At 37.9% G+C, this 15,598-nt stretch overlaps 1 protein-coding gene across 5 annotated transcripts in view; it reads left to right on the forward strand.

The window, feature by feature from the left end:
* Window positions 1-15,598, forward strand: part of tbc1d1 (TBC1 (tre-2/USP6, BUB2, cdc16) domain family, member 1) — a 67,378-nt gene that overhangs the window by 40,126 nt on the left and 11,654 nt on the right. For all 5 annotated transcript variants that reach the window (XM_084402251.1, XM_084402250.1, XM_084402252.1 and 2 more), the window contains 5 exons: window positions 142-252; window positions 466-552; window positions 2,198-2,478; window positions 6,345-6,481; window positions 13,787-13,963. In XM_084402251.1, the coding sequence (XP_084258377.1) occupies window positions 142-252; window positions 466-552; window positions 2,198-2,478; window positions 6,345-6,481; window positions 13,787-13,963 (793 nt within the window). The remainder of the gene's footprint in view (window positions 1-141; window positions 253-465; window positions 553-2,197; window positions 2,479-6,344; window positions 6,482-13,786; window positions 13,964-15,598) is intronic.

A 15,598-nucleotide genomic window follows, 5' to 3' on the forward strand; every position in this document is an offset into this window, starting at 1 on the left:
TTAAAATCCTTTGGACATATGAATGTTTCCATTTTGTTAGTCTGTTACAAACGTAAATATTACAGCTGGGATCTTGGAGTATTGGGTGTGGATGCCTGTTCGTATACAATACTGTATACATGAATGTGTTTGACTTCTCAGGAGGTTGCTGTGAATGCTGAAAGCAGCACGAGTTCCAGTCGTGTGCGTCTGGAGGAGTTCAAGACTAGAGCCAAAAGGTCTCTCACCGAATCACTGGAGGGGATCTGGAAGGTATGCAAACATTTTATGCATTTTGAACATTTTGGATTCCCCTTTACATTTTTTGTGCATCTAACATTCAAAGAATGCAGACCTTGAATGTGTGGCACGATATGTGCTGCAGGGTCAATACTGTAGGTCCAAATGAACAAAAATAACTTGACTATGATACTGTTTATCTATATAAACATAATTTATGGAATATTTGATGTCTCCATGTAATAGGGCAGCAGTAAGTCCAAATCCCAGAGGGAGAACAGTGAAGGAGAGAGCAACTCCTCCAGCTCCACCACACTGAACGGCACATATCAGGTCTGCACAACGCTCACATCATCAATATGTTTTCTGTCACATTGTTATTTAGGACTGGACTATATTTTGAATATTCACAATAAATTTGGGATGATTTTGTTTGTAGTAAAATATAATAAGATTTGGCCATTTACTTTGCAAAAGGATAAAATTTGCAATCCTTGTTTCATGACTTGCATCTATGATAAAACTACAGTAAAACAGTAACATTGTGAAATATTATTACAATTTTTTTTTTATATATTTAAAAATTTAATTTATTCATTATTCAATTTATTCATAACTCCAGTCTTCAGTGAGTGCGTTTACATGCACGTTCTAAACCCATTATGCTTAAAAAGCCGACAATACATGTGATCATGTAAACGTGTTAACCCGTTTTACTTTATCGGGGTAAGGTCATAAACGGTTTAATAAACCGTAAACCGATAGTCACAGCTAGATTTTTGCATTTAAACCCAGCATTTAAACACATTAACCTGCTTTCTGTCTGCTTATTGAAGTGCACATGTGTGATATGTGACAGGACAGGAATGCGTCCTTACTGTGGATTTAAGCACATCCAGGCAGAACAAGCGTTTTGCAGTAAGGGAGGAAGAAATATATCGCAAACTCAGATTCTTTGTTGACCCAAAAAAATTATAAAAGTGCTCATCTCATGCAGCAGCAGCAGCAGCAGAAGAAGTGGTTCAGTCAAAATGCTGCATCTGTGACTGCATGAGAGGATAATATATGAGTCGCTGACATGTTGTAGCTAATACTCTTCTTTGGTTTTTAATGTTTTATTTATAATGCATCACAACAACCGACATAACAAATGAAATACTCAGGGTCAGATATGCATATTATGACGGTTTGACATCACTGCTGGGAAATTACCTGATTTATTTATAAAGTCTTGTAAAAGTGGTTTAATTGCGTCGTCATCTTATTGGTTTGCATGTAAACCCGGATTACAGGTTTTAAATAAGGATTTAATAATCAATTTAATGAATCTTTTCAGAATTTCTGAATAATTAAAAAAAAAATTACTGACCCCAAACTTGTGAATGGTAGTGCAAAATGTGTATGATAAAATGACCTTTTAGTCTATTATTCAGATTATTTTATGGTCAGCACCTTATTAGTCCATACTTTAAGGGATAGTTAACCCAAAAACATCAATTCTGTCATCATTTATTCACCCTCGTGTCGTTCCATACATGTATGACTTTATTTCTTCTGTGGAATACAAGAGAAGATATTTTGAAGTATGTTGATAACGTAACAGTTTTGTTTCCCATTGACCTCCATTGCATAGACAAAAATATAATATTTTGTGTACAGCAGAAAAAAAATGCATAGTTTTGAGGGTGAGTAAATTATGACAGAATACAATATTATTATTTTTTTTTTTTAGGTGGACTATCCCTTTACGCTAATAAATAACAATGCTTATTGTGATTATTAGCACTTATAAATCATATTGCTGTTAGCTATTTACTGTTTTACAACTTTGTATTTGTGATTTTAGAGCTAGAACTATCTGTCATATAAGATGTCTTTTCCTCTAACAGTTATAATCACTCACATGATACAGGCTCTTTTGTTTCAAGAATGATTTATTCCATCAGAGTTGTTGACATTTTCTATTTTGTTTTTTAAGGAAACATCACTGGAGGAGCCCCTCTGCTCTCTCCTAACCTCCAGTCCACTCCGCTCTCACAATTCCACAGGGGATCTGAAGCATCTAGAAGGCTCAGCGAGATGTCAGGAGGATCCTGAGAGCCCGCCGCAGGGTTTCAGGAGACGCGCAAGCACGATTAGTCACTCTCCCATGCTGTCGTCCTCTGAGCCAAGTCTCCCCCCTCTACAACCAACTGCCGCCACCAAGCCCAAACTTGTCCGACACTACTCCGTCAGCACAGACTCCCCACACCAGAGCAAGTGAGACAGTTGGTTTGGGGGATTGCTTATTTTATGCTGGTGATATCTGACAATATTGCCTGTTGAACTTTAATGAGGGGAATAGGCAGTGATTTATGTGGAAGAACAGCTGCTAGTGTTAATGCAGAGCTGATTTTTTTTTTTCATTAAAAAGTTTGTATTATACCATGCTTTTTAACTTGCTATTATTTTACTCTCATCCGAGCGCCAGGAAAAATCACTGGTGTCACGCACTTGATGCGTTATTCTGTACTCTTAGGTCAAGGCGGCAGCACAAACAGTAAATCTAATCACCATACAGACAAAAGTTCCCTTCGGGAATGAATAAAGTGTCATCAATAGGCCTGTTTACACCTGGTCTCCTCATGCATCGGATAGCTATCAGATCGTAAAAAGACCAGGTGTAAATGCCCCCCAAAACGCATTAGAGACTGATTTAAATCTGATCTCTCAAACCATTTTAGGAGGTGGTTTTATACACATTCCAGATGAAACTGGACAAGTGCATCTGGTTATTGAAGCCACATATGTCAATTTTACTCCTCCCAAAATTATAAAAAAAAATAAACGTGTGAGAGCGCGTTATAGGCTACCGGCTCTTAGTGGTCACATTTGATAGCGCTACAGCAATATGACCCGCTGCAGATGAGTAGCCTATCTCGGTCGCACTTTAGTTTAGGGTCCAATTCTCACTATTAACTACGACTTGTGCCTCAATAAAATCCTAATTACTACTTATTAATAGTTAGTAAGGTAGTTGTTGAATTAGGTAGGTAGGATAAGGGATGTAGAACATGGTCATTCAGAATAAGGCATTAATATGTGCTTCATAAGTACTAATAAACAGCCAATATCCTACTAATAGGCATGCTAATAAGCAACTAGTTAATAGTGAGAATTGGATCTTAAACTAAAGTGTTACTTCTCTTCTCTACTCTATCTCTTCAGCAAACCGACGCACAAACTGCCGCAAATGAAAATGAAACTTTAGTGTTGTGTCCTGGAGCTCAACAAACAATCGTCTTCATTAAAAGTAATGAGACTAAATTATCTTACCAGTGCTGGTGCAGCTTTCTCTCATATTGCGGTCTTTGATCTTGAAATTAGCTGATGATAAATAAATTAAAGCTCGTATTTGTTGCTTTCGTTGACGTGAACTCGCATCGTCGAAATTCGCATATACTGCGGGAATTGAAGATCGGATTTATGTTTGTTGTGCGGAGACACGTTTATGTGGTCAAGTGTAAATTGAAGAGATTTAACAAAACGGATGGCTATTCGATCAGTCAAAATGCATCGTGACCAAGTGTAAACAGGCCCAATAAAAAAAAAAAAAACATTGCAAACTGAAAGTGTGATACTGAAAGTATCTATATTATGATATTTTTCTATATGAAGCATAGACTTTATCCCAGCCAACTTTAAGTTGTGTTTTCGAGTTGTGCATCCAATCTGTGACATAATTCAAACAGAATTAAAAGTTGAATGTTTATAATTTTTTACATTTACAGGTATGTACAACATTTGTTAAATTCAAAGTCTGTTTGTTTGTTCATCACAGTGACAGACTTTTGTCAATCAGTTACTGTGGGTGGTATTTTTGGAGGGGGGTGTGTTGAAGTTTCCTCTTTTTACATCACATTTCTTAGTCTGTAATGTGAATTTAGTTCACTGTGCTCCACTTTTCACTCTGTGCTTCTCTGCTTTTGTATTCCTTTGCACCCTCCTTTATCTTTTCCATCCTTTCTGTATTTTCATCAGTCCTTCCTCCCCTCCGGCTTCTTCCTCTCCCGTGTGTCAACGGCCGTTGAGGCCTCATACTTTTGTTCATGATCTTTCCACCCGGCCCCTCAAGCGGAGGTGAGGTGTGTGTGTGTGTGTGTGTGTGTGTCTATGTCATCTCTACTGTCATTCACAAACAGGTCTGGGTACTTTTTTCCCCATAAAATTGCTTTATTGTCTGTCTTTCTCTGAATTTTCTGTGCTTTTTGTGTAAAAGTTTGTGAAAGCACAATGGGGAATTTCACTCAAAATGAAATGCACTAACAGGCTGGTTTTGAGTGCTGGGTTATTGAGGACTAGAGATGCGCGGTTGGCGGTTACAGCCGCGGATAAACCGCGGATTGGGCGGATGACGTGACGAAAAATAATATTTTAATTAAATTCGGGCGGGTGGCGGGCGGTTGAACCAATCAAATGAAAAATATATGTATACACAAATCAACGGATGGCGGGCGGGTGCGGTTTTGAAAATTGGTCAAAAATGTTGGTGCGGCTGGATGGCGGACGGATGATGATTTTTGTGATGCGGTTGCGGATGAAATAATAGCCCATCCGCGCATCTCTATTGAGGATGCAGGAGACTACCATGATGTGGCCTGTTAGTCCTCTCTTCTACGTCAGTACCGCGGCCTCGATCAATATAAATAAATAAAACAAATAAAATGCTGTCAGTTTTCTGTGGGCATTAATTGCGTCAGGCAAAAAATTGCTGTTGTTTCTGAATCTGGTGCATAGAGCAAGTTTTGGCCCAAAAAAATAACATCAATTTAAATGGCTCAAAGTCAACATAATGAAAAAATGACCCCTTATTTATTTTAGTGTACTTTCAATATTTGATCAGTTTATGTTTGTCTTTATAAACTTTCTCCAAAAGATTAGGCTTGCATCGATATAAATATTCTGACTGATATCGATAAGTCATTTATTATTTTCATGTTATGGCCAATAACCAATAAATGGCCAAGATTAAAATGTGATTCTATTTTGTCTAAACATAAAAAATAAAACACAAAAATTCCTGGTGAATGAAATAAAGTCCCAGTACTGCGAATATAATTTTTAATTCAAAAACAGCATTATTACAGTCTTGTTTAAGTAGTATTTATATACTTTTACAGTATTTATTGTTATTTTGCTTTTATTTTTTGCTTTTTATAATTTTATGTGCATTTTTATTACTATTTGTTTTTTAGCTTTAATTTATCTAAACTTATTTCAGTTAGTTGCCATGGCAGAATTTCTCATTTTTAAGTTTCTCATATAATATTATTTTATTTTATTTCAACTTTATTTGAATTATCGAACACAGTTTTGAGTTGTAGTTAACAATAATAAAAAATGTTCAGAATTATTACAGAAGTATATTATAAGTATTAATTATTATATGAATAAACCACAGGGTTTTGCACAAATGTGAAATCACCCCAGTGTGTTCTTAATTCTGCTCCAACAAGTGCAAGCTAGAGTTCGCTTTTGTTCTGGTTTCAGTGACTCTCTGTGTCTCACTCCTTTACTCTGTGGCCTCTCTCTCTCTCTCTTTCTCACGCTCTATCTCTCAGTCCATCAGGGCTGAGTGGCTTTAGAGCGAGATTACACTCCTCCTCCTCTGTTCCAAATTTCCTCAAATTTCTGGCCCCTGTAGTGGAGAGTGATGATACCTGTGACTCTCAGAGGAAGAGGTATTCTGTTTCTTTTTCACATTCTGCCAATCCGTCTTTCCATTTTTCTGTCTTCCATCTCTCTTCTTTTTCAGCACCTGCCACAGAGCCAGATGTGAATAAAGACTCATGGGAGTGAATACATTTTCTTATAATAAATCAGGATGCGCACAGGAAATCAACTAATCGAGTACTTGTTCTGCAACTAAGTTTTTGTTCATGTATTTTTTTTTTTTAAGACAATAATTACAAAGTTGCTCAAAATGCCTATGACTGGTCTTGTGAAGGGGGCTTTCGTATCAAATTAAATATGCTGTCTGTCTACTCTGACAGAAGTCTGTGACTCCCTTTTACTGCTGTCTGTCAGTGTTTGTGTATATTTGTGAATGAATGCCTATGCTGATGTATTTTTATGTGTGTGTGTAGTGACGTGGCAGCCCTGTCCAGTCCTGGTGCAGTGTGTTTCGTTGGGGATGACAGTCCATTACGTAGCCGGAGACACTCCTGGAGACAACAGATTTTCTTAAGAGTCGCCACACCACAGAAGGGCACAGACACCAAAGGTAATACCCTACTTATGTACATCATGTAGGTTACATCAATACAAAACATCACCTATATCAACTACACACAAGTGCATCAAGTGCCTCTACATGCTGCGGTTACTGTTGGTGTCCTCCAGGTGGCGCTCTTGCTCTTAATGACTCGATAAAGAACTCATTGGGTGAGTTTGACAGCTGACAGCCTTCTTGGACTTGATGTTTCTTTTGGCAGAGAAACAGAATTACATTGATTATGACTCTGTTCATTCCCCCCCCCCACTCAGACATGACTCTGTCAGTGTCTCGCTTTTCTTCTTTTCTTGACCTGTTTTGTCTTTCTTTAACTGCCAAAACAGCATATCGAGTCTGCTATTATGAAGTTGATAGCTCGTTACACTTGGCAGTACTTCACAGTCAATGTTGATACGGATGTCAAAACACCCCTCAGGTCTGTGTGAGTGTGAATGAGAGAAACGATCATTGATTATAAACACTGTTGCTGTACATCTTAGGCCCAAAACATTAAATGCCTGCAAGTTATGGCGATGTAAACCACGGGTTTAACAGTTGTTAAAACCCAGTGCTTTTGCTAAAAAAGGCCAAGTGTGTTATTTCTGTGCAAAATGACCCATCTGTTTGAATGGCCATCAGTGTAGAACTTAATGGGGATATCTTAGGGTGCTTTCACACCAGAGTGTTTGTTTCGGAAACTAGTGCGTTTTCTCCCTTGGTTCGGTTCATTTAGGCATGTGAATAAGACAATCATGCTCGGATCCGCACCAAAACAATCGCTCCAAAAACACGGACGGATTGCAAATGAACACTGGGACGGTTCGCTTGAAGTGTGAAAGCAATCCGACCCAAAGCACCAATGAACCAAGTAGTATTATAATTCATAACGGGAAATGTGCTATATAAATAGCAGTAGTGTCTGATTCTGTGAGTGAGCACATTAGTTACCACAGTTGAAAACCAAAAGAGCACCTCTTCATCTTAAAATGTTGAGTAATTGCACTTCTCTATGCGAGAATGCTGTCCCAATGAAGCCTTGAGTCCTGCTCTAGCTGCATTATAACATTCGTGTAGTAATAGTAAGGATAAACCCCTTGAGATGCATCATCTCGTTTTCGAGGAGGTCCTAATACACACAAATTAGATAACACAAAACTACATTCGTGTAGTGTTTGCCTGTGTCTTGAGAGTTACAAATAAAGCCACAATAAGCTTGTAGAGCAAACTTGTCGTCTTGCTGGATCTTGCTGGATCTTGCATCTTGCTAGATGACGCAGAGGAACTCTGACCAATAAGAGGACACTTGTACTTGCATGTGACTTGCGTGGACACATTTTGGTATGTTTTGAAAGGATGCCTTGTGAAAATGAAACTTTGTAACGAACTAAGTCTCTGCTTCGGAACAAAACAAACAATCTATAGGTGTGAAAACGCCCTTAAAGAAATGGCTTATCCAAATATAAAAATTCTGTCATCATTTGCTCACCTTCATATTGTTCCAAAGCCGTAAGACTTTTGTTCATCTTCGGAACAAAAATAAAGCTATTTTTAATATTCTCTTATCATTTTTGTCCATCTTTTAAAAGTGTATGTAATAAACAAGTAAAGTGGATATAAAAAAATCTACACACCCCTGTGAAAACAGCTGATTTTTGTGATGTAAATTTTTTTTAACAAAAATTACATTTGTGTTGCGATTTTTCACAATACATACTGTTTCAAAGCAGCTTTACAGAAAATGCACGTGTCTACGTTATAATTTAGAGTAATCTGTTATCAGAGGTGACTGTGACCAAGTAATGTATTTCAGAGGTTATTCAGTTAGCTAACTTCATGTATACATTTTAGGCAGAAACAATGAGTTCAAATGAATTATTACAAGTTAAATAATATCAGATAAGATAAATCATACCAGATATATCAAATCAGAACATTTGCATGTTTATTTTAAACATTATAATCTATGCAATACCATTTCAGAGTGACACATTAAAAAAAAAAAAAAAAAAAAACCTTGGAATAAGTAACTGCATAAGGATGCACACACCTGACCTACTACTTAATTGAAGCACCCTTTGCTTTTATTACAGCACTCAGTTTGTTTGGATAGGAGCCTATCAGCTTGGCACATCTTCTTTGCAATTTTTTTTTTTCCATATCTGTTAAATTGCGAGAGCATTTATTGTGCACGGCCCGCTTCAGGTCCCCACGCAGATCTTCTATAGGATTCAGGTCTGGGCTCTGGCTGGGCCATGCCAAAACGTATTATTCTTTCTTTGCGGAAGCCATTCTTTTGTTGATTTAGATGTGTGTTTTGGATCATTGTCATGCGGAAAGTGATTACCTTCACTAAAGCCCCATTTCCAGCTGAAGAAGAGCAGCCAAAAAATGAGACTGCTACCACTATGCTTCACCATGGAGGTGCTGTGTCGTTTTTCACGGCTAACATACCTTTCAAAATTTTGTCCAAAAAGTTAAATCTTGGTCTCATTTTTCCAAATGGTTTGGGGAGACTGGATATGTTTTTGCAAAGTTTAACCGGGCTTGGAATGTTTTTTTGTTTGTTTTTTTTTTGTCAGGAAAGGCTTCATCTAATGCAATCTAATGCCTTGGAAATGTTTTTCCAATCTTTCAACAATGATATGCTTTACAAGCTCTTTGTGGCCCGTGGCTAATCAGTGTCTCTTCAGGTGAAGTCTGGTGTGTACTATTTCACATGAGCTTGATGATTTATTAATTCTGAACACAGACACATAACTGTTTATGAAAGGATGTGAACATTGAAGCTGGGTACACACTGTTCGATTTATAATAGTCCTTTACGACTGTTGCTTGTCAGACTGTACGAAAATGATCCCCGCTGTAAGCCACGTCACACTGTGCGATCTCGGTTATCATTAATGTCAGGCTGTACGGCAGTCAAGGCAAGGCCATTAAACGCGCAAGACCACCCGTTCAATCCGTGACCCGTTCAGTTACGTGAGCTGCATTTACGTGTGGTTTAGAAATGGTGGCTAGAAGACTAGCATTAATTTTGATCATGGCTTCTCTTGAAAATAAATCTGAAAAAAAGAAGAAAAAAAAAGAAAAACGAGTGCTATGTGTGTTGAGCAGGTGGTGGCATCAGGTCCTGCGCTCCTATTGGTTTTTTATTTAACGTTGTCATAGGAGAAGCCACACTGCAGGACTGTGCATCAGATCTTCGGACACTTCTAGAATAAAATTTGATCGCAATGGTCATTAATCGGTTGTCGTCCTTGTCAAACTAACGATCAAAAAAATATTCAAACTTGGAACAATGAATTCATTATTGTGGCCCCGGTTTGGTGGGCCCAAAATGGCAGTGGTTCCCAATCTGGGGTCCACCCCCATCTTACACATGTCTACATCGGACGTACATTGACTTAATCCATAGTTATGGCGGCTGTGTTTGTGTGCTCAGTTAAAAGGTTTTTAGTATCTGATTCTGGGGAACTGGACAGATTTTAAATACTGTCATTTACAGAAAAGTGTTTGTTTAATGTAAGTGCAGTAATATGAGTACACTTCCTTAAAGTAAAATGCGTGCCAAGAGGGCTGCTGTTGTATGTGTGTGTTTCTCTAGTATATTTGGGTGTGTCTTGACAAGTGTGTGTCTGTGCTGAATGAAGTAATGTTCGTGTTAATGAGGTAATATATATATGTGTGTGTGTGTGTGTGTGTGAGTGAGTGAGTTGGGTGTGGTGTTTTGCAGGAGGTCATGTTGACAGACATCTACAGGAAAGTACCGGCCTTATTGACCCACTTACATATGTGTGTTTGCACACTCGCAAGGCGTTGGTCTGGGCAGAAACACCACTTATTTGCAGAGGGTGTGGCCAGTGTGCGTGTGTGCACGCGTGTGTGTTTGCAGAGGGAGTGACCGGCGCCCAAATGTCCGAGTGCGTCAGTGTCCGCTGTAGAAATCTCCACACATACACTCAAACACATGTGCTACTCCACCCCACTGGAACTGGGTCAGATGTGTGTGCGCATGATCCTTCACATAAGAAATTGCTGTTTTGACAGACGTTTTATGGCCCTTCTGCTAAAAGCTATGAATTATGTGATGTAGAGACATTGACTGACCAAGACCAAATGTGATTTTGTGTGTATGGAGGCACTTCAGTTCTCTCAGTGTCTTGAAGTTTGTTCATAGCGCACTTGACTTGTATACAGTATGTTACTGTGTGTATGCAGGAATCAAGGATTGGGTGGGAATTAAGTTCTTTGTCCACCCGCTAATTTTACTATAATTTCACTATATATATATATATATACACAGTGTTCCAAATTATTATGCAAGTGACATATCAGTACATAAACATTCAGATTAAAATTTTTCAAACAAAGTGTTTTTTTTTTTTTTTTTTGATTACTCATATCTTTTTAGATAACTGGTATCAGTCTCAGACAGGTTTGTTAAGTAGTTTGCCTGGTCTTTTTAGGTAAATGGAAAACCTATTTACTATAAAGAGGTTGTTCCACATTATTAAGCAATTTGTGGTTCTCATGCAATATGAGGAGGAAGAAAGATCTTTCTGAAGATGGAAAGCATGATATGATGAAATGTCTTGCACGAAAACAACTTATATTTTGTGAAAATTGAATAGAGATTATCGAATTAACAAAAGATTTGTGAGTGATTTAAAACACAGACGAACTCGGTCAGGTAAAGGCTTATTAGGGAAAGTTTCTGTCAAACTAATGAATTGTATTAGAAGGTCAGCTATAAAAAAGCCACTGAGCAGCAAACAGGTATTTGAAGCTGCTGGTGTCTCTGGAGTCTCAAACCCTCTCCATGCAGGCTGGCAGTTGGATGTTTTTTTTCAGGAACAAGTGGATGGTTTATTTTTAATGGCACCCTGGATCGCGTCGGAGGATTATGTTTATTCAGCGAATTTGACCACAGATTGTTTTGTAAATGAGGCCAAGTGTAATGGAGAGTTATTTATTCTAAGTGAATGTATCCAAAAAAGATTAAGCCATATTTGGCTGGTCATGTGATCTCAAGATGGCGGCCCCCATGCAGCGACCTGCTCCATGTGAAATAAAACTGCTTGTATTCTACTGATACTGTTTGACTGGAGTCTACAATCATATCAGTGTAACATATTTTTAAAGTAGAAAGTTTTTTACTTTGTTCTATTTATTTCTTTACGTGTGAACTTTTTAATGACAAAAAAAGAACCTAGTTCTCTTTGCAAGTGAACGTTTTTTTTTTTTTTTTTTTATCCACTTAGCTAAACTGTAAACTTTCTCTTTACACAGTTGTTGTTTGGCGAACAGTTAAGATTTTTAGTTTCCAACGTTATGGTAGGTTTCCTGTACAATTTTGCAATGAATAATGATGAGTACACATGACATTTACAGTTACATTTGCTGTCTGTTGCTAATATATACAGCCATACATATTTGGAATTAAAAAATGTCACAATAATTCAGTGAATCTTAAGTGTTTCTGGAGAACTGGCCCCCGACTGAGCCTGGGTTCTCCCAAGGTTTTTTTTTTTTTTTCTCCATTAGGTCACCTGATGGAGGTTTAGGTCACCATTAGGTCACTTGATGGAGTTTTTTCGGTTCCTTGCCACTGTTGCCTTTGGCTTGCTCAGTTGGGGATATTTTGGGGATATTTAATTTTATCAATCAATAAATTCCACTAGAAACAAACCTTGTTGTATTATTTTAATTTAAAACTGTGAAGCTGCTTTGATACAATCTGTATTGTGAAAAGCGCTATACAAATATACTTGACTTGACTTGACTTGACTTGTTTTGTGACCACTGGAATAAAGAAAGTGGGGGAAAAAACTCACTTACATTTTGAAAATCGAACACAGGGGTTTGAAAATCCTGTAATCTTATGAGCCTTAAAAGCTGGTCACACTGCAATAGACCTTTCGGCAACATTTGTATTTATGCAAATGAGCCTTATTGCTGGTGCTGTCTGAACTGTACATTTAAATCCGGTCTATATTTATCTTTTTTTTTTTTTTTTTACTGGGTGGGAAGACAGCTAAACTACAGCAGGTTTAGACAAGATCTAGTTGCATATATTACAGGAGTGAGATGAAAGAAACATGTGTACCGTTCAGCAATTCCGTTGCTGAATGTCGTTTTATTTCAACACTGATTTGATTTTTCTTCCCCCTGTAATATGCACCTTCTCACATTATGTTTATACCATGAATAACAGTACACTTTATTTTTGCGCATTTTCTCACTTTGTAAACAAAAGAGGTATTTTGTGGTCTCGGATCCACCCTACAGTTTGGGTGGCGTTTTACACCTCCGCCTGTACGCATGGACACGTGTATATGAGTGTGATGCGAGTTTGTCTTTCTGTGTGTGTGTTGTGGTTTGTCTCTTTTGTTTAGTGTTAATTTTTACAAACATGAGGGGAAGCTACAAAATCTTGTGGAGAACCTGTGTTATCAATACACCTGCCGTTTATTAAAATGTGGTGAAATTACAAACTCATTTCAGGTTCTTTTAGTATCGCCTTTTGAGCTGCTTACTGTGACTGTTAACTGTGCATGGTTTTAGTAGTTATAGATAGGAATTTAAACATTTATTTTGTGTAGGCTTATTAACCTATCGGAAAATACATGAATGCTTTTCTGATTTTATATAGGTGATAAGTGATGGTGATGTTGGTAATTGATATAGATGTTGTTGATTTAGAGAGATGACAGTTGCTGTTTTTATTTTTTATTTTTTATTGGTAGCTACTATAGGTGAAATTGCTTGTCTTGGCAAGACATTAAAGTAAACACAATCATGTTTGTCTTAAATGATTGTAATCGGCGATTAAAAAATTAACCTATATTTAAATTTAAGTAGTATTTTTTTTAAAACCTTTTATTACTTATGTTTTGAGTGTTTATTTGAATACTTGATCCTTCTATATAGCTTTTCTCATGTTATTTGTCTTATTTGTAATTTCTGCCTGTCTGTATTTTATTAGTTTATTTAATACCTTGCAATAATATTTACTTGGAGACATGCACAGTAACAAAAAATACTGATAATTGATCATAAAATATGGCCAATACTCATATAGACAGTGCTTTTTACTGTAGCATTTTACAGTCTTTTACAGACTGCATACCAGAATGCAGAATCATTGGTTTTGGTATTACCTGCTGAAATTATGATATAATGACAAACGTAGACATGATGATATTGGTAGTTTATGTAGATGTTATGTATTTATCTAGGCAAACGTTGGTAGTTCATGCAGGTTGATTTTTGTCTTATGACAATCTGTTTACGTTTTTTTCTTTTATTTTTCAGAATCAGCTTTAGAGGTTGGCAGCAGAATGGCATTGGGGGGCGGGGACAGCACCCTGGGGGCGGTGCCAGAGGAGAGGAGAAAGACGAGTGGGGCGGAGCTAAGAGAGTTATGGAGAAAAGCCATTCTTCAACAGATCCTCCTCCTGCGGATGGAGAAAGAGAATCAGAAACTACAAGGTAAAACACAAACACATATGCAGTGACTCATATCATTGTGAACACTTTCATTCAGCATACAAATGGGCAAGTAATCCATCTAACATTAGGATGCCTTTTGCAGACTCAATTAACAAAAATGAAATCAATTATCAATTATTGATTTATTCAATGAATGCTATTCAGCATTAAAAATGATTTCCCTTCTGTGGTCCTTTGGAATTCAGAGCCGTTTTAGGTTGCTGTTAGATGGATGATTTGTCTGGTTTACATTCAGCCGGCATACACAAAAGCATCTCCCATAAATAGTAGCACACACACACATCTGCAAAACCTGGCGCACCCATGCGCAGCCTTACCTGGAAGTCCCTGCTGCAGGTTATGAGATAATTATGAAAGGTAAAGAAGTTTTCTGGCACAGATGTGTTCTGATTTGGGCGTGTTCATGATCGGCAGATTGTCACGTCCTGCCATGCCATGCTCAGTCATGCTTCTTATTACCTGAAAAGAAAGAACAGAAGCTTGGGAAGAAAGCAGCCAGACCTATTGAATAGGGTGTGTGCATATAAAAGTGGGTCAGAAGGAGTGTACTGGGAAGACTGTCTGCCCTACTTCTTGCCTGTTTTTATTACCACGTTTCTTCTCAATCACAAGACATTTGATGTGTGGCACTTTGGAGACTTCTATTTCTGTTTCTTTCTTTTTTTTTTTATGGTTTAATTTTTTCCCATGGGTAAGGATGGGTGGGGAGGGGAGGGTATTATTCTCCTGTTCCTGAAATTTCCCTTCTTGCTGTTATGTCTCTTCCTGTGTTTGTGTGTGTGTGTCTGAATGAGAATTCTCACTGGTGCAATAAGTGCGATTAGACTTACTAGGCTAGCTATTAGTAACATAACAACAAACGACGATAAAACAGATACAAATCAAAGAACACATTGCAAGGACAGCACAATCTTGCAGGTTTGCACTGCACAACATCAGGAAGAACCTTCCTAACAGAGCATCCTCCACAAATTCTGGTCCAGGCCCTTGTCATTTCTAGGCTGGACTATTGCAATGTTCTTCTGGCTGGACTTCCATCATGTTTAACCAAACTTCTAAAATGTATCCTGAACGCTGCAGCATGACTGGTCTTCAATGCACCCTCCTACCTCCACTCGCTCTTATGAGTCTACATCCCCTCCAGAAGCCTGAGGTCAGTAAGCGAGCAACAATGCCTCGTGGTACCTTCATTGAGAGGCACAAAATCACTTTCCTGGATGTTTTTGTTCAAGGTTCCTTGCTGGTGGAATGATCTTTGCAACGCTACCCGTTGAATCCCTGAATTCCAGCAGCACTTGACTGCATCCCGCTGAAAAAAAATCTTCAACTGTGCTTTAACTATTCTTTAATCTCTCCCTGTTTTAGCTTGTACTATTCTAAACGATGCCTGCATTACCTGCACTTCTTGTGTTTATTGGCTCGATATGACGAATCGCTTGTTGTATTCCTTATTTTGTAAGTTGCTTTGGCTAAAAGCGTCTGGTAAATGAATAAATGTAAATGTAAACGATAACAAATATGGACTTCACACTTTATAAACTTTTTCCCAATGGGCTTTATGCACAGCTGCACTACTTCCTGAACTTCAGGCAGGTCCTTTGTTTCCTGTCTGCC

The sequence above is a fragment of the Rutilus rutilus genome (genome assembly GCF_951802725.1).
Source record: "Rutilus rutilus genome assembly, chromosome: 2".
Taxonomy (NCBI): domain Eukaryota; kingdom Metazoa; phylum Chordata; class Actinopteri; order Cypriniformes; family Leuciscidae; genus Rutilus; species Rutilus rutilus.